At 43.3% G+C, this 18,297-nt stretch overlaps 1 protein-coding gene across 4 annotated transcripts in view; it reads left to right on the top strand.

Moving 5' to 3' along the window:
* The window catches only part of LOC112258878 (alpha-1,6-mannosylglycoprotein 6-beta-N-acetylglucosaminyltransferase B-like), an 86,905-nt gene that overhangs the window by 64,314 nt on the left and 4,294 nt on the right, over positions 1 to 18,297 (top strand). For all 4 annotated transcript variants that reach the window (XM_042327647.1, XM_042327648.1, XM_042327646.1 and 1 more), the window contains 8 exons: positions 474 to 605; positions 7,197 to 7,330; positions 9,884 to 10,014; positions 10,817 to 10,822; positions 12,073 to 12,228; positions 12,333 to 12,479; positions 12,670 to 12,786; positions 17,083 to 17,157. In XM_042327647.1, the coding sequence (XP_042183581.1) occupies positions 474 to 605; positions 7,197 to 7,330; positions 9,884 to 10,014; positions 10,817 to 10,822; positions 12,073 to 12,228; positions 12,333 to 12,479; positions 12,670 to 12,786; positions 17,083 to 17,157 (898 nt within the window). The remainder of the gene's footprint in view (positions 1 to 473; positions 606 to 7,196; positions 7,331 to 9,883; positions 10,015 to 10,816; positions 10,823 to 12,072; positions 12,229 to 12,332; positions 12,480 to 12,669; positions 12,787 to 17,082; positions 17,158 to 18,297) is intronic.

Raw genomic sequence — 18,297 nt, forward strand, 5'->3', positions numbered from 1 at the left:
AAGTCTGTTGTCATTCTCTGTGTTGATTGTTAATATACATTCCTCTCATATTGACAGTGGACGTACAGTACCAGTCAAATGTTTGGACACACCTACTCATTCAAGGGGTTTTCTTTCTTTTTACTATTTTCTACATTGTAGAATAAATGTGAAGACATCAAACCTATGAAGTAACACATGCCAAGAGTGTGCAAAGCTGTCATCAAGGCCAAGGGTGGCTACTTTGAAGAACCTCAAATATAAAATATATTTTGATTTGTCAATTTTTTGGTTACTACATGATTCCATATGTGTTATTTCATAGTTGTGATGTCTTCACTATTATAATACAATGGAGAAAATGGTAAAAATAAAGAAAAACCCTTGAATGAGTAGGTGTGTCCAAACTTTTGACTGGTACTGTATGTACAGTGATGAAGTTGTGTTGTGACATGTTTGTGGTATCTAAGCCGAGCTTCTGTGTGTGTGTGCAGGTTTCTTGGGGTCCCCCCTGGAAGAGGAAGCTGCCCCCTGACAGGACCTCTGCCCTTTGACCTCATCTACACAGACTACCATGGCCTGCAGCAGATGAGGCAGCACATGGGTCTCTCTCTGAGGAAGTACAAGTCAGTGGGTTTTTATAATATGTATAATATATAATATTTTTTATATGCAGTTGCGGTCAAAAATCTTTACAATGCAGTGCAATGGAGCAGAATGTTCTGATTTCTCTTTTCAAAACTGGTTGAATGGCAATTTTTACCCTGTAGGCACCTGCAACTTAACACAGGTGAGATAGATTACACAAAAACGAGAATCACTCGCCTCCAACAAAATTAATTAGAATATTTTATAAGTTCGTCCAGGCCATTTTTTTTTTTTTACTTGAAGAGAAAAATCTCAATTTCAGTTTAGATTTTTTTCTTTCTTGGTCCTGTGCAGTTCTAAATCAAAGAAATACACGTGTGAACACCAAAGGTTTTTTAAGTGTCTTATTTTAGAAGAATTTGTGAATCGTGCAAGGGTGCCAAAATATTTGACCACAACTGTATGTGTGTTTGTGGGTGTGTGCTTACTGTGAGTGTAGGCATGGAATGTACAATGCACCATATCAAAAATGAATTAATCTCTTCTGGAGGAGGAACAGACTTGTCCATGTGATGCTTAAGTTAAACTGTCTGTGTGTTTCTTTGTTGCTGGCATTTCTGTTGTGCTGGTGAATCATTGGCTTATTGGCCTGCTGCCCTTATTGGCTGGTATTTGGTCAGCTGGTTGGTCCCCTGTGAGTCACCATAGCACTTCCAGGGGGAATCTGCATGAGAGCAGCCCACACAGTGATCAATTGGGTAAATAATGAGTCCCAGATTGACTAATAGAAATGCTAAGTAGCACAGTGGAGAAATAGTCCCGCTTAAAGCCCCTGAATTCTCTGTATACATTTTGAACTTTGCAATGTACAGGAATTTGCCTGAGGCCCGCAAAGTGTCGACTAAGCAAATAAAACATGTAATTATTGGTCCTAGTTATTGCAGGACAATTTTAAGTGATAGGATTGTAAAAGTGAAAATGATAATGTTTCCATTTCTTGGTTGGAGAGAAACTAATATGTCTGGGGTGTGATAAATCTGTTCTGTTATATTACATTATACTGTGGAGTAGTGTTCCAGTCTGTTTTGTCCCTAGCTGCATATTCAATTTCCTGTTCCACAACCTCCATTTAGCTCATTATACACATGCATACACTCAAACATCAGCACACTTGCATGTGCACCCTAAAGCTACCCCACTGCTTATAACTAACTATAAGTTCAAAGTAGACATTAATATGTCAAAGATGCAGAAAGAATACAGCATAGTGGTCAATTTCCACGACAACTAAGAGCTTTGAAGCGTGAGTCTCAACTTCTCCTTTTTTGTCCTGTGGCTACCACATTACAAAAGTGGGAAGCGAACCTGTGCACATGTTGTGTGACTGTGTGAAAGCAAAGTCGTGCATCTCGCTCATCACATTATCTGCGATGCTGCTCGTGGCAACATAATTTCACTCAGTCTACCTTTAACTATCTAAGATGAGCCAAATACATTTTCTCCAGCTGCATCTACTGTGTGCACTGCCTGTAACACAGTATACCCCGGTGTGGTACAGGAATGGTATGAGGGTGTGCAAATCTGGGTACTGCCCTACCCTATCTCGCGCCCACACACACACACAAACATACTAATATTAATATAGAGACCACATGAGGTTGGTGGCACCTTAACTGGGGAGGACGGGCTCGTGGTAATGACTGGCGCGGAATGAGTGGAATGGTATCAAATACATCAAACACATGGAATGGCATCATACACCTGCTAACCATCTGCTCCTTTTCCCGGCCATTGTTATGAGCCATTCTCCCCTCAGCAGCCTCCTGTGATAGAGACATGCAAACACAGCACAATATTTGAAGTGCACACACTATTGTTTGCGATCACACAATGAAGCACACTCAAGGTCACTTGATTAACCGATGTGTATCAACTGTCCAGGCTAATACTTTAATTTCCTCTGCAGGCCCCCCAGACTGCTTAGAGATGCAGGACACTGATAAATCAACCAGATCTGATAATATCCCTTGATTCCTTCAGTCTGGATATGCAGAGCTGAGGAAGCTGGGAGATAAAACAATGCTCCATGCTCGACTCACCCTCTCAGTATTCTCAAATGGCTTCCATTCCCTATCCTTCCTCAACCTTTTCCTATCCCTATCCTTCCTTTCCCTATCCTTCCTTTCCCTATCCCCCTTCTTCCTTTCCCTATCCTTCCTTTCCCTGTCCGTCCTCTTCCTTTCCTTGTCCTCCTTCCTTTCCCTATCCTTCCTTTCCCTGTCCGTCCTCTTCCTTTCCTTGTCCTCCTTCCTTTCCCTATCCTTCCTTTCCCTGTCCGTCCTCTTCCTTTCCTTGTCCTTCTTCCTTTCCCTATCCTTCCTTTCCCTGTCCGTCCTCCCTTTCTTGTCCTTCTTCCTTTCCTTGTCCTTCTTCCTTTCCCTATCCTTCCTTTCCCTGTCCGTCCTCTTCCTTTACTTGTCCTTCTTCCTTTCCTTGTCCTTCTTCCTTTCCCTATCCTTCCTATTTTCTTCTTTTTCATCTAATCTAAAGTAGCGAAGAGCATGCCCCACCAATCTGAGGATCTGTTTTTTTCAGCCATCTATTTCCTGTGTTTGAGGGCTGCAAAATCCATTTGTTACATAAATCTCCGTGGACTGATTGCTTTTTGTGACTGTTCATACTCTTGCTTGCACCTGTCGTTTTTTCCCCGTTAATGTTACGACAACGGAAATGTTTGTAAAGACATGTCAAACACACCCCGGTAATGGTTGAAATGGGCTCAATGGGATACATTGGCTGTTAGTTGAATCGAGAAGAACACTAAAGCTTCATCTGGAATTGAACGTATCGTCTCGACACTTACATCACAAGAAAGAGAAGATAACTTTATTTTGATAGGTGTAAATTTATTTGTGGAATTGAAAAAGTTGTAATTTAATACAGTTGAAATGTTTACAAGTTAGATGCACTGAAATGAAAGCAATTTCTGAAAATGAACTCGGATTATAGTGATATTATGTCTGATCTCGCAAACAATGTAAAGTATGTTTAGATGGGCGTAATCGTGTTGATACCCTTTTATCCGAGGGTAACCTGCTATTGACACACTTGCTGAATTATGCAAGAGAATGTGACAACAACCGTTATTAATCAGGCAGTCTAGACAGCGCAGGTGAGTGCAGGTAGGGTAGACAGAGCAGGTGAGTGCAGGTAGGGTAGACAGAGCAGGTGAGTGCAGGTAGGGTAGACAGAGCAGGGGAGTGCAGGTAGGGTAGACAGAGCAGGTGAGTGCAGGTAGGGTAGACAGAGCAGGTGAGTGCAGATAGGGTAGACAGAGCAGGTGAGTGCAGGTAGGGTAGACAGAGCAGGTGAGGGCAGATAGGGTAGACAGAGCAGGTGAGTGCAGAGGTGAGTGGGCAGATAGGGTAGACAGAGCAGGTGAGTGCAGATAGGGAGCAGGTGAGTGCAGATAGGGTAGAGCAGGTGAGTGCAGATAGGGTAGACAGAGCAGGTGAGTGCAGATAGGGTAGACAGAGCAGGTGAGTGCAGATAGGGTAGACAGAGCAGGTGAGTGCAGATAGGGTAGACAGAGCAGGTGCAGAGCAGGTGCAGATAGGGTAGACAGAGCAGGTGCGTGCAGATAGGGTAGAGACAGAGCAGGTGCAGAGCAGGTGCAGAGCAGGTGCAGATGGATAGACAGATAGATAGGTAGACAGAGCAGAGTGCGTGCAGATAGGGTAGACAGAGCAGGTGCGTGCAGATAGGGTAGACAGAGCAGGTGCGTGCAGATAGGGTAGACAGAGCAGGTGCGTGCAGATAGGGTAGACAGAGCAGGTGAGTGCAGATAGGGAAGACAGAGCAGGTGAGTGCAGATAGGATAGACGGAGCAGGTAGGGTAGACAGAGCAAGTGTTTGGTGGTTGCAGCCCTGTTCCTCACCTTTTATATTAATGTATTCATACACTGAAGAAAAATATAAACACAACATGTAAAGTGTTGGTCCAATGTTTCATGAGCTGAAATTAAAGATCCCATACATTTTCCATATGCACAAAAAGCTTATTTCTCTGAAATGTTTTGCACAAATTTGTTTAAATCCCTGTTAGTTAGCATTTCTCCTTTGCAAATATAATCCATCCACCTGACAGCTATGGTATATTAAGAAGCTGATTAAATATCATGATCATTACACAGGGTGCACCTTGTGCTAGGGACAATAAAAGGCCACTCTAAAATGTGCAGTTTTGTCACACAATGCCATGCCATAGGTGTCTCAAGTTTTGAGGGACCGTGCAATGACTGCAGGAATATCCACCAGAGCTGTTGCCGGATACATTTTTATGTTATCTACCATAAGCCGCCTCCAAAGTCATTTTTGAGAATTTGGCAGTACGTCCAATCGGCTTCACAACCGCAGACCACGTTTATGGCGTTATGAGGGCGAGCGGTTTGCTGTTCACATTGTGAACAGAGGGCCCCATGGTGGCGATGGGGTTATGGTATGGGCAGGCATAAGCTACGGACAAAGAACACAATTGCATTTTATCGATAGTAATTTGAATGGACAGAGATACCGTGACGAGATCCTGAGGCCCATTGTCATGCCATTCATCAACCTTTCATGTTTCACAATGATGATGCACAGCCCCATGTTACAAGGATCTTTACACATTTCCTAGAAAATGTCCCAGTTCTTCCATGGCCTGCATACTCACCAGACATGTCACTCATTGAGCATGTTTGGGATGCTCTGGATTAGAGGTCGACCGATTAATCGCAATGGCCGATTAATTAGGGCCGGTTTTCATAACAGACGGAAATCGGTTTTTTTGGGCACCGATTTTGCCGATTTTTAAATTATTTGTTTAAAAAAAATATATATATATATATATTTTTTTTACATAAAAAAGAAATTGGTGTCCAAAAATATATATATATATTTTTTACACCTTTATTTAACTAGGCAAGTCCGTTAAGAACAGATTCTTATTTTCAATGACGGCCTAGGAACGGTGGGTTTAACTGCCTTGTTCAGGGGCAGAACGGCAGATTTTTACCTTGTCAGCTCGGGGGACTCAATCTTGCAACCTTACAGTTAACTAGTCCAATGCTCTAACCACCTGCCTCTCATTGCACTCCATGAGGAGCCTGCCTGTTACGCGAATGTAGTAGAAGCCAAGGTAAGTTGCTAGCTAGCATTTAAATATATCTTATAAAAAACAATCAATCAATCATAATCACTCTTATAAAAAACATTCAATCAATCATAACCACAATGCCTTTCTTAAAATCAATACACAGAAGTATATATTTTTAAACCTGCATATTTAGCTAACAGAAAGGTTAGCAGGCAATATTAACCAGGTGAAATTGTGCCACTTCTCTTGCGTTCATTGCACGGAGAGTCAGGGTATATGCAACAGTTTGGGCAGCCTGGCTCATTGCAAACAAATTTTCCATAATTTTCCATAATTATGACATAACATTGAAGGTTGTGCAATGTAACAGGAATATTTAGACTAATGGATGCCAACCCTTAGATAAAACACGTAAGGGTTCTGCATTTCACTGAAATAATCAACGTTTTGTTTTCGAAATGATAGTTTCCGGATTCGACCATATTAATGACCTACAGCTTGTATTTCTGTGTGTTATTATATTATAACTAAGTCTATGATTTGATAGAGCAGTCTGACTGAGCGATGGTATGCAGCAGCAGGCTCGTAAGCACTCATTCAAACAGCACTTTCGTACATTTTGCCAGCAGCTCTTCACAAGCACAGCGCTGTTTATGACTTCAAGCCTATCAGCCTAATGGCTGGTGTAACCGATGTGAAATGGCTAGCTAGTTAGCGGGGTGCGCACTAATAGCGTTTCAAACGTCACTCGCTCTGAGACTTTGAGTAGTTTTTCCCCTTGCTCTGCATGGGTAACGCTGCTTCGAGGGTGGCTGTTGTCGATGTGTTCCTGGTTCGAGCCCAGGGAGGAGCGAGGAGAGGGACGGACGCTATACTGTTTTATGAGCTATAATTCAGTCAATATCTGATGGATTATAAAAATGTTAAAAGTTTGGAGTATGTTCATCCATTGTCCAACACAGGAGGTTGGTGGCACCTTAATAGGGGAGGATGACCACATGATAATGGCTGGAGCGGTTTCCAAAGTGTTTGATGCCATTCCATTTGCTCTGTTCCAGCCATTATTAAGAGCCGCCTATTAGGAAGCAGCCCCTCACACATTATGCCCCAGCAATGTCAGAGACCCACCAAAGAAGGGAGGTATACTTGCGATGTTTGGAGGTGGTTGCATTGCTGTGAGTAAGAGCTCTCCATTTATCTCCCCTGTGGTGTATAGTAGCCTAGCAGCTTGTGATTTGAAGTCAATTTCCCCCCACCTGGAGGGCAGGCTGAGCCCAGCACACTGAGGGAGAGGAGAGGCACGGTGACATCCATCACCTTTGACTACTTTACGGTTCAAGTCTCCTGGGCTTGGTTCCCATACCACTGCTTGTTATGGGCTTTTACCAGATAAATATTCTATCATCGCAACAGGAGGCAATGTCTATCTATGTTCTGCTATTTTGACATACAGAACCCATTCATTCTCCCACCTCTTTCCTCTGTCTCTCAGGTGCCACATCCGTGTGATTGACACATTTGGCACAGAGCCGGCATACAACCATGAGGACTACGCCACCCTGCATGGCTACAGGACCAACTGGGGCTACTGGAACCTCAACTGCAGGCAGTACATGACCATGTTCCGTGAGTGAACTCTGAGCATAATCTCTCTTCTGACACTGGATGTGAGGGGAATGGTGTTGCGTTTGTTTATCAGGTATCAACCTCAGAAAGAGAGAAAGTGGGAAAGGGTAATAGGGATTTTAGTGGAGGTTTGGCTTTTGGAGTGTGTGTGTGGGCACATATGTTGTGGGGCACTTGTGTGGGCCTCTGGCCTCTCATAGTGGAAGCTCAGGGTCAGAGAGATGAGAAGGAGCCTGGGAGGGTAACAGCAGTTGTGGCCAAACAGATGCCTAGAGCTAGACACTAGAACTTAGCACCATAGGCTCTCACTGGCACGCACGCAGAGCTCAAACATCCAGCTGGGATCAGTGGAAGGAGAGGAGACTTCAGCTGTGTTTGTGGTCTTCCAATTAACTCAGTGAGCATAGCTTCTGTGGAAGTACTGCTGTTTTGGAAATACACATTGTAATTGCAAGCCACACACTCAGGCCTTGCTTTGTTTCCTGGTTTATAGAGTGACCACTGTCCTTCTCTTAGGTGATGTGGTCCCAGCTGGCCCAATCAATTCCTTTAACCACTGTTTCTTTATTCCTATAACTTACTCAACATGCTTCTGACTTTCATCTGAAACTGAATGTCAATATTTAGTTTAGTGTTTGGCTGTCACATGTGCTCCCTTTCTGGCCTCTAGGTCACCAGGCTGCTCGTTATGGCACACACCTGTCACCATCGTTACGCGCACCTGCGGGTCTTCAGACTCACCTGGACTCCATCACTTTCTTGATTACCTGCCCTATATACAGTTGAAGTTGGAAGTTTACATACATTTAAACTCAGTTTTTCACAATTCCTGACATTTAATCCTAGTAAAAATTCCCTGTCTTAGGTCAGTTATGATCACCACTTTATTTTAAGAATGTGAAATGTCAGAATACTAGTAGAGAGAATTATTTATTTCAGCTTTCATTTCTTTCATCACATTCCCAGTTGGTCAGAGGTTTACATGCTACCAAATACTAATTGAGTGTATTGCCTTAAACAATTTTAACTTGGGTCAAACATTTCAGGTAGCCTACCACAATAAATTGGGTGAATTTTGGCCCATTCCTCCTGACAGAGCTGATGTAACGAGGTCAGGTTTGTAGGCCTCCTCGCTCGCACACGCTTTTTCAGTTCTGCCCACACATTGAGGTCAGGCCTTTGTGATGGCCACTCCAATACCTTGACTTTGTTGTCCTTCAGCCATTTTGCCACAACTTTGGAAGTATGCTTGGGGTCATTGTCCATTTGGAAGACCCATTTGTGACCAAGCTTTAACTGATGTCTTGAGATGTTGCTTCAATATATCCACATAATTTTCCTGCCTCATGATGCCATCTATTTTGTGAAGTGCACCAGTCCCTCCTGCAGCAAAGCAACCCCACAACATGATGCTGCCACCCCCGTGCTTCACGGTTGGGATGGTGTTATTGAGCTTGCAAGCCTCCCCCTTTTTCCTCCAAACATAACGATGGTCATTATGGCCAAACAGGTCTATTTTTGATTCATCAGACCAGAGGACATTTTTCCAAAAAAGTACGATCTTTGTCCCCATGTGCAGTTGCAAACCCTAGTCTGGCTTTTTAATGGCAGTTTTGGAGCAGTGGCTTCTTCCTTGCTGAGTGGCCTTTCAGGTTATGTCGATATAGGACTAGTTTTACTGTGGATATAGATACTTTTGTACCTGTTTCCTCCAGCATCTTCACAGGGTCCTTTGTTGTTCTGGGATTGATTTGCACTTTTCGCACCAAAGTACTGTATGTTCATCTCTAGGAGACAGAACGCGTCTCCTTCCTAAGTGATGTGACGGCTGCGTGGTCCCATGGTGTTTATACTTGCGTACAATTATTTGCACAGATGAACGTGGTACCTTCAGGCGTTTGGAAATTGCTCCCAAGGATGAACCATAATTGTGGAGGTCTACAATTATTTTGGCCGAGTTCTTTTGATTTTCCCATGTGTCATGCAAACAGACACTGAGCTTGAAGGTAGGCCTTGAAATACATCCACGGGTACACCTCCAATTGACTCAAATGATGTCAATTAGCCTATCAGAAGCTTCTAAAGTCATGATATAATTTTCTGGAGTTTTCCAATCTGTTTAAAGGCACAGTCAACTTAGTGTATGTAAACTTCTGACCCACTGGAATTGTGATACAGTGAGATAATCTGTCTGTAACAATTGTTGGAAAAATTACTTGTGTCATGTGCAAAGTAAGATGTCCTAACTGACTTGCCAAAACTATAGTTTGTTAACAAGACATTTGTGGGGTGGTTTGAGTTTTAATGACTCCAACCTAAGTGTATGTAGACTTCCGACTTCAACTGTATGTCACTTCCTTTGGTTACTTCCCCAGGCGTTATTGTTTCTGTTTCATGTCTGTGTGCTGTTAGTTTTTCTTGTTTTGTATTTGTATTATGTTCTGTTTATTTTATTAAAACACTCCCTGCACTTGCTTCCCGACTCTCAGAGCACGTCGTTACATTGACTTTGACTTATTGAGCTTGACACTTTGCTATGTTCGTCCCTTACAGCACACACTCCCGACAACTCCTTCATGGGTTTTGTGGCTGAGGAGCTGAACGACACAGAGAGGCTGAGCATCCAGAGGAACAAGGTGGACAGCATGGCAGTGGTGTACGGCAAAGAGGCCAGCATGTGGAAGGTGATCATATGGATATAAATGTTCAATTTCTAGAACCTCTAAAGAAAACCATATTGCTGAGAGTGCATTTGACTGACACCCCAATGGGCGTATCACCTGCTCCTGTCTACAAGATATCAACAAACAAATGACTTTTTCCCTACTAAGATGTGCAGTCCAGTTGAGGTGGCGTCTCGAACATATTTACACAACAGTCAGCAGTCTGTTATACGCTGCAGTGTATTCTGTCATGATGTGATAAATGGAGTGCACCCCACTTCCAGAGACAAGCTGAAACGTGCCTAAGTTATTCTCTCCTATCTGCCAAGCATGACACTTCAATCCGCTAGGTATATGTATGTACACCCAGAGAGGTGTGAGTGTTGTGGAAGCGGCAATTGTTTTTGTTTAGCGTAAATTCTCCCTCCAAGCTACAGGAAAAAGGCATCACTTATTGATGTGTCTGGCCGCCTCCCCGTGGTTGAATCAGCTGCATTTGTTCTCTCCCTCTCTACGCTTATTGAATTCCCCCTCACTCTGAACAGTTTGAGGTACGGCGTGCGAGGTATAATATTTATGAGTGTGAATGCCATCTGTGTCTGGCTCTCCCTCGACACTGACTACCCCTCACTGCTTCTGGCATCATCCTCAGCTCTCCGGTTCACATGCTTGTCAGCTATGTGTTGTATTACAGCTGTATGTCCACAAGGAGAAAAAAATGACAATCATTTTATCTCTCCCATTCACTCTCTCTTGTCTTTCCTCCTTCCCACATGGTTTCCTCCTATTCTGCTCTCATGCCATGTTGATGGATCATCTCCAGCTCCAAGTAAGGATACCTGCACTTCCTGTCAATGATTGACACCCTCTGAAACTTTGTTTTACATTGAGCCGTAGTATGGACTGACCCTGGTGTTTGGTTTCCTTGCAGATTCCTATTATAGAGATTGATACTGTTCATGCACAATGAATGCGTTAATGTTCCATTAAATGTGCCAGACAGTTAACTACAATTATTTTGGAATGAGTCAGCAGCTTTAGCTCTTCAGACACAGAAAGATGTTTCAGGTGAATCATCTTTATCTACCATAAAGATACAAGGGTTTTTATAAAAAGGCCTGAGGTTTGTTATGCGTTCATCCTGGTCTATCTGCATCTTCTGTCACCCCCCTGTCAGATCAATAAACTGCTGCCCTATAACAGGTTTAGGAAAATACAAAAGGTGGAGTTTTAATCAATACTCAGAATGTCAGCTCTCTACTAATGATAGTTTTACTTTGTGTGCTCTTTTATATGGAGCATCTGCAATGACATCAGTGGTTCTATTTACAACTGTTGGTAGAAGGGTTCTTAGTCTACAGAGGGAAAGCTCATGCATATGTATTTCTATTGTGTTCAGTACAAATGTTCTATGTTAGGCTAAGTATGCCACTGAAGATTTGAAACGTACAACATTCTCACCACTATATGTAAATCATGCTCACCCAATACATCTCTATGATTAGCGACCAGTGTGCTGCTGTAGCCAAGGTATGGCCATTCTCGTGTCATTTGCCCCTGGTGCTGCTGTAGCTTGGTGTAGGAAATCAGATCACCCCTCTAATTGGCTATGCCAGTCTGTATGCACCAGAGGCCCCAGTAGCCACCCCACTAATCCTAGTAACAGTCAGTCATACAGGCTTCTGTCCACACTGCCCTGCACTAATCAGAAGCTCTCCAGGGTGAGAGGCCTATCAGTCAAGGTTTTTTAAAACTCTTTAGAGAGATTACCTCCATGCTACTGTAGCCTTCACAGGTTGAGCACATTCTCCTTGCTCTTCAGTCCCAGGAGGGTGACACATATAATATGGAGGAATCTCTAAGCAGAAGAGGCTGACAGCCAATGTCATGAATAACATGTTTGCCCCGGTCTTGGTTATGCCTGCAACCAACACACTGAACATAACTTTGTTTGAGAAGAACTTTGAACTCTTACAGAATTGGTTAAAAAAAGGAGTTACATTCTGCATATTTGGGGGGGACAGGTAGATTATACTGTGTGCCCAGTCCGTCCTAACCATTTGTTCCATTGACTCATAGGGTAAGGAAAGGTTCCTGGCCATTCTGCACCGCTACATGGATATCCATGGGACTGTCTATTATGAGACACAGCGCCCCCCAGAGGTGCCTGCTTTTGTCAAAAACCACGGCCTGCTGCCCCAACAAGAGCTGCAACAGCTGCTCAGAAAGGCCAAGGTATGGAGGGTTTCAATACCTTTTTACATAATATACTTCAAGTACAAGTTGCCAGTAAACAGCAGCAGTTTGGTTCATATTTTTCTTTTCCTCTTTCAAACAAGCTCTTCATTGGGTTTGGCTTCCCATACGAAGGGCCAGCCCCTTTAGAGGCCATAGCCAACGGCTGCATCTTCCTGCAGCCCATGTTTAAGCCGTCTCACAGTTCCCTCAACCATGAGTTCTTCAAAGGGAAGCCCACTTCCAGACAGGTGAGCAGGTTGTCTCTGTGGTGGCAGTGGACTGTCTCCATACTGTCGAGAAAATGAATGTTAGTCTGTGAATTAGTGCAAGGTAGGCCTCAACCTGACTCGTGTGCTTCTCTGCTCATGGCTGTGTCCATGTATTGTCTGGATGGAGACTGTATTGACTGATATAGTATTGTGTTAATTCCTCCATCAGGTCTCCTCACAGCATCCCTATGCTGAGCAGTATATAGGCAGGCCACATGTCATCACGGTGGATTTCAACAACTCCCAAGAGTTTGAGTCTGCCATACGGGACATCATGAGGACCAAAGTTAGTATGCTAATTTCACTTGAGATGATAATATAATATATGCCATTTAGCAGACGCTTCTATCCAAAGCGACTTAGTCATGTGTGTATACATTTTAAGTATGGATGGTCCCGGGAATCAAGCCCACTATTCTGGCTACAGAGGACCACATGATTTTCACAGAGATAAGCGTGGCTGTTCAGAGACAAATGACCTTTCAGATGTATTATCTTCACTGCATCTCATGTTAAAGAAAGTCTTGAGTATTAACATTACCTACGCATATGATTAATGGTGCCGTGGAGGTATATAATCTCTTCTCCCACAGACTGTATTTCCAGTTGTGACCCACTTCTCTCTCACATTGCTAATTGAGCTGTTAGTCACAGGATCCAGTGTAACTGCAAACTGCATAGCTGGCTCTTTCCAAGGACTTTAGTCCTAATTGCCTCAGAGATGGAGTTGCTTAGTAGGTAAACTGGGCAGCAGACACCTGGGTTAGCATGGCAGTCTTCCAGAGGGCCCATACTGTCTTCTCCAGGCACTAACCATTGTCTACTGGAGATGATATTAATCTATCATGCTGTGCTCAATCTGTCGCCAGGCCAACATGCAAGGTACGTCCAATCGATCCCCCAACACACGGGGAATAATGGTAGGTTAAATATAGCCCAGACTTGATGCTGAGGGAACCAAAACGGAGCATCTACTTGACGTAATGCTGTGGTAGAACACGTGCATGTAATGGGTTAGGAGTGGAGGAGAGGGGCAGGAGGAAAACAAAACAACCAAATAATACAGGACACAAGCACTTCTCATTATGTTGATATACAATGCATTCAGAAAGTATTTAGACCCCTTGACTTTGACATTTTTTGTAATATGAATTTTTTACCCCACTTTTTTCGTCATATCCCATTACGATCTTGTCTCATCGCTGCAACTCCTCAACGAGCTCGGGAGAAGCGAATCATGACCCGCCAAACCACACTCCTTAACACCCGCCCACTAAACCCGGATGCCATCCACACCAATGTGTTGGAGGAAACACCGTTCAACTGATGACCGGGGTCAGACTGTAGGCACCTGGCCCGCCACAAGAAGTCACTAGAGTGCAATGAGCAAAGTAAGGCTCCCCCCGGTCAAACCCTCCCTAACCTGGACGACGCTGGGCCAATTGTGCGCCGCCCTATGGGACTCCCGTTCATGGCTGGTTGTGATACAGCCTAGAATCGAACCCGGGTCTGTAGTGACGCCTTGGGTAACCTTTGCGCCTCCTGGGAGGCCCCAGACCCCTTGACTTTTTCCACATTTTGTTACATTACAGCCTTATTCTAAAATGTATTAAATAAATTAGTTTCCTCATCAATCTACACACAATACCCCATAATGGCAAAGTGAAAACAGTTTTTTATGTTAGCAAGTTTACTACAAATAAAAAAATGGCACATTTTACATTTACAAGTATTCAGACCCTTTGCTATGAGACTCGAAATTGAGCTCGGGTGCATCCTGTTTCCATTGATCATCCATGAGATGTTTCTACAACTTGATTGGAGTCTACCTGTGGCAAATTAAATTGATTGGACATGATTTGGAAAGGCACAAACCTGTTTATATACAGTAAGGTCCCACAGTTGACAATGCAAGTCAGAGCAAAAATCAAGCCCTGAGGTCAAAGGAATTGTCCGTAGAGCTCCGAGACTGGATTGTGTCGAGGCACAGATCTGGGGAAGGATACCAAAAAAATGATGTAACATTGAAGGTCCCCAAGAACACAGTGGCCAACCATCTCTGGAGCGCTCCGCCAATTAGGCCTTTGTGGTAGAGTGGCCAGACGGAAGCCACTCCTCAGTAAAAGACAAATGACAGCCGGCTTAGAGTTTGCCAAAAGGCACCTAAAGGACTCTCGGACCATGGGAAACAAGATTCTCTGGTCTGATGAGACCAAGATTGAATTCTTTGGCCTGAATGCCAAGCCTGGAGGAAACGTGGCACCATCCCTACGGTGAAGCATGGTGATGGCAGCATCATGCTGTGGGGATGTTTTTCAGCAGCAGGGACTGGGAGACTAGTCAGGATCGAGGGAAAGATGAACAGAGAAATGTACAGAGAGATCCTTGATCAAAACCTGCTCCAAAGCCCTCAGGACCTTCAGACTGGGGGTGAAGGTTCACCTTCCAACAGTACAACGACCCTAAGCACACAGCCAAGACAACGCAGGAGTGGCTTCGGGACACGTCTCTGAATGTCCTTGAGTGGCCCAGCCAGAGCCCGGACATGAACCCGATCAAACATCTTTGGAGAGACCTGAAAATAGCTATGCAGCGATGCTCCCCAACCAACCTGACAGAGCTTGAGAGAATCTGCAGAGAAGTGGTAGAAACTCCCCAAATACTTGTGTGCCAAGCTTATAGCATCATACCCAAGAAGACGGAAGTCTATAATCACTGCCAAAGATGCTTCAACAAAGTACTGAGTAAAACAGGGTCTGAATACTTATGTAAATGTGATATTCCCCCCCTCAATTTTTTTTATACATTTGCAAAAATGTCTAAAAATCTGTTTTTGATTTGTCATTATGGGGTATTGTGTGTAGATTGATTAGGGGAAAATTAATGTAATACATTTTAGAATAAGGCTGTATCAAAATGAGGAAAAAGTCAAGGGGTCTGAATACTTTCCAAATGCACTGTGCTATACAGTACACACTGAAGGTGAAGAAAAACATGTCCCCTCTTTGATCCAATGCGGGTGAACAACTATACTAATCCCTGTGGTATTCACTGGTGTAAAAAGTACCCAATTGTCATACTTGAGTAAAAGTAAAGATACTTAAATAGAAAATGACTAGTAAAAGTGAAAGTCACCCAGTAAAAGTCTAAAAGGATTTGGTTTTAATTATACTTATATATCATTTCACATTCCTTATATTAAGCAAACCAGGTGGCATGATTTTCTTGTTTTATTATTTTACAGATAGCCAGAGGCACACCTCAACACTCAGACATAATTCATAAACCAAGAATTTGTGTTTACTGAGGCAGAAGCAGTAGGGATAACCAGGGTTGTTCTCATGATAAGTGTGTGAATTGGCAAATATGTCTGTCCTGCTAAGCATTTGAAATGTAACTCGTACCTTTGGGTGTCAGGGAAAATGTCAGGGAAAATGTATGGAGTAAAAAGTACATTCTTTTATTTTCTTTAAATAGTAAATTAAAGTACAGATAACCCATAAAAAAACGACTTAAGTAATACTTTCTAGTATTTTTACTTAAGTACTTTACACCACTGGTGATATTGTAATCAGGTATACTGGTCAGATATGATGAGTATGTATGCAGTAAATGTGGTCGGTTTAGAGATGTTAATGTATTCTAAAGCTGAATTCAATTCCGACTCCATGGAGAGCAGTTTTTTTCCTGTTCCTTTCTTTCCATTATATAAAGATGCCCAAAAGGCAAATTGCATTCTGGAATAGATGATGAGGTGCCAGATACATTTCATTAAACTCAGATGAAATAAACGAGTAAGTGAGCGCTAAAAGGAAGTGAATGCTAAAAGGAACCATTTATCAGTTTAAAAGCCCAAGTGCCTCTGAGAGGCCTGATGGTAAACAATGAGATCTCTTTTAAATGGCACAGACATCTTAGGTTAGGTGATGTGGAATGGGACTACAGTACCATCACACAGAACATTTCCCACTCCAACATGTATCATTAATTATTTATGTAATCGAACCCAAATAGGCTTTGGATAACAGCAAAATAGAAAGCATTGACCTGCAGACTTCATCCTTTGACACTGATGACTAACGTGTGTTTACTGCTGCATTGAAAAGAGATGCCTTCGCTGTGCTGTTTTCACTGCAGTGTCACAGCAGCTGTCGTGTATGTAACATACGTTCTAATCTGTAACTCTATGAAATGTGCCAGCTCTGGAGAACGTTTTCACATCATCTGGTAAAGGTCAAAAGTGGGATGGTCATCACATCCTCCCAGTGAGTTGTTAAAAAGATTCAGACATTCGGTTTAGCAGCTCGTACATAACCTGTGGTCGACTGTCAGCTTAATCCATTGTTTGTCATATTGATGTAGTCGATGTTAATAGAGTAATGAAATCAAGTCAAAGACTGTCACCTGTGATGTATGAGGTCATTGATTCTAATATGAAGCAGCTCATAATGAAGCCGTTCACAGTGACCTTAATGAATACGTCAGCTTTGATTAACGGTAAACCGTTGCAGTACTATTATGGCTGTGGTGTTAGAGGTCTAAAGCCGATGGTGTGTGACGGTGTATGATTTCCTTTCTGCAGGTGGAGCCATATCTGCCCTATGAGTACACCTGTGAGGGGATGCTGGAGAGAGTGCATGCTTACATCCAGAACCAGGTGGGTTTGTGTTGCATACACCGGCCTTCATTACCCCGGAGATGGTGCAGCCAACCTCATCCACATTTATTTATGCGCAGGCAAGATGAAGTCACACTGTACTGTATACATATAAAAGAGCGAACGTACACACACACAGTCCTGTTTAACTAACCTTGTGGGGACACATAATTCAGTTAATTCAAAATCTTCTTTTCCCTAACCCTAAAACTAACCCTGAACCTAATTCTAAACCTAACACTAACACTAATTCTAACCTTAAACCCAAACCACCTAGAAATAGCATTTGACCTTGTGGGGACGAACAAAATGTCCCCAGTCGGTCAAATGTTTTTGTTTATTAATCTTGTGGGGACTTCTGCTTCCCACAAGTATAGTTAAACACGTCCACACACACAACCACGCACACACTAAAAGCCTTTTTAATATTTCTTTGCACAATTACACACATTGTCATGCTCCAGTACATTCATCATGCTGAGATGATTTGTGCGGTGCACCGAGGGGCTTGTCTTCCAGTCTGGTTAAGGCAGTGGGAGAAAATGGGAAATGGGGTGGCCTATGCCCAGCTCTGATCCACTCCCCCATCTGTCCATCACACACAGAGTAGTGTGCTCAGTGGGCTGTGACTGACTGAGACTGCCCGCCTGGCATGTACGAGCCCAGACTCCCAATCAGCGACAACCCTTCTATCCTCCTCCGTGGGCAGCACTGACCCCCATGATCCTCACGGATTCTTTATTGAGAATTTTTATACTGCTTTCTCATGACACACACACACACACACACAGATTCCGGATGAGGTGTCTGATCGCTCGCCCTGTTTTCCTGTTGAGCAGTAGCCCAGGGCTGGGGGACTGTGGTGTGGTGGAGTGGAGGAGGCCTGGTTATTGCAGCAGGGCGCTGGGAGCCTGTTTAATGAACCGGACTGGGGGTCAGAGGAAGATGTCGCAGAAATATTATTACCTGTTCCTTATGAATAGGACCGACTGGGGGAGGTGCTCTCCCAGGGTTGATTCCTGCCTGAAACTCATTTGATTATTGGTGGCATAACTGTATTATAGACATGACGATAGTTCAGTGTTAAATTCAAATCTCCCAACCATCATATCTAAGCCAATATGACACCAATCTCAATGA

The sequence above is a fragment of the Oncorhynchus tshawytscha genome, linkage group LG09, assembly GCF_018296145.1.
Source record: "Oncorhynchus tshawytscha isolate Ot180627B linkage group LG09, Otsh_v2.0, whole genome shotgun sequence".
NCBI classification, from domain to species: Eukaryota; Metazoa; Chordata; class Actinopteri; order Salmoniformes; family Salmonidae; genus Oncorhynchus; species Oncorhynchus tshawytscha.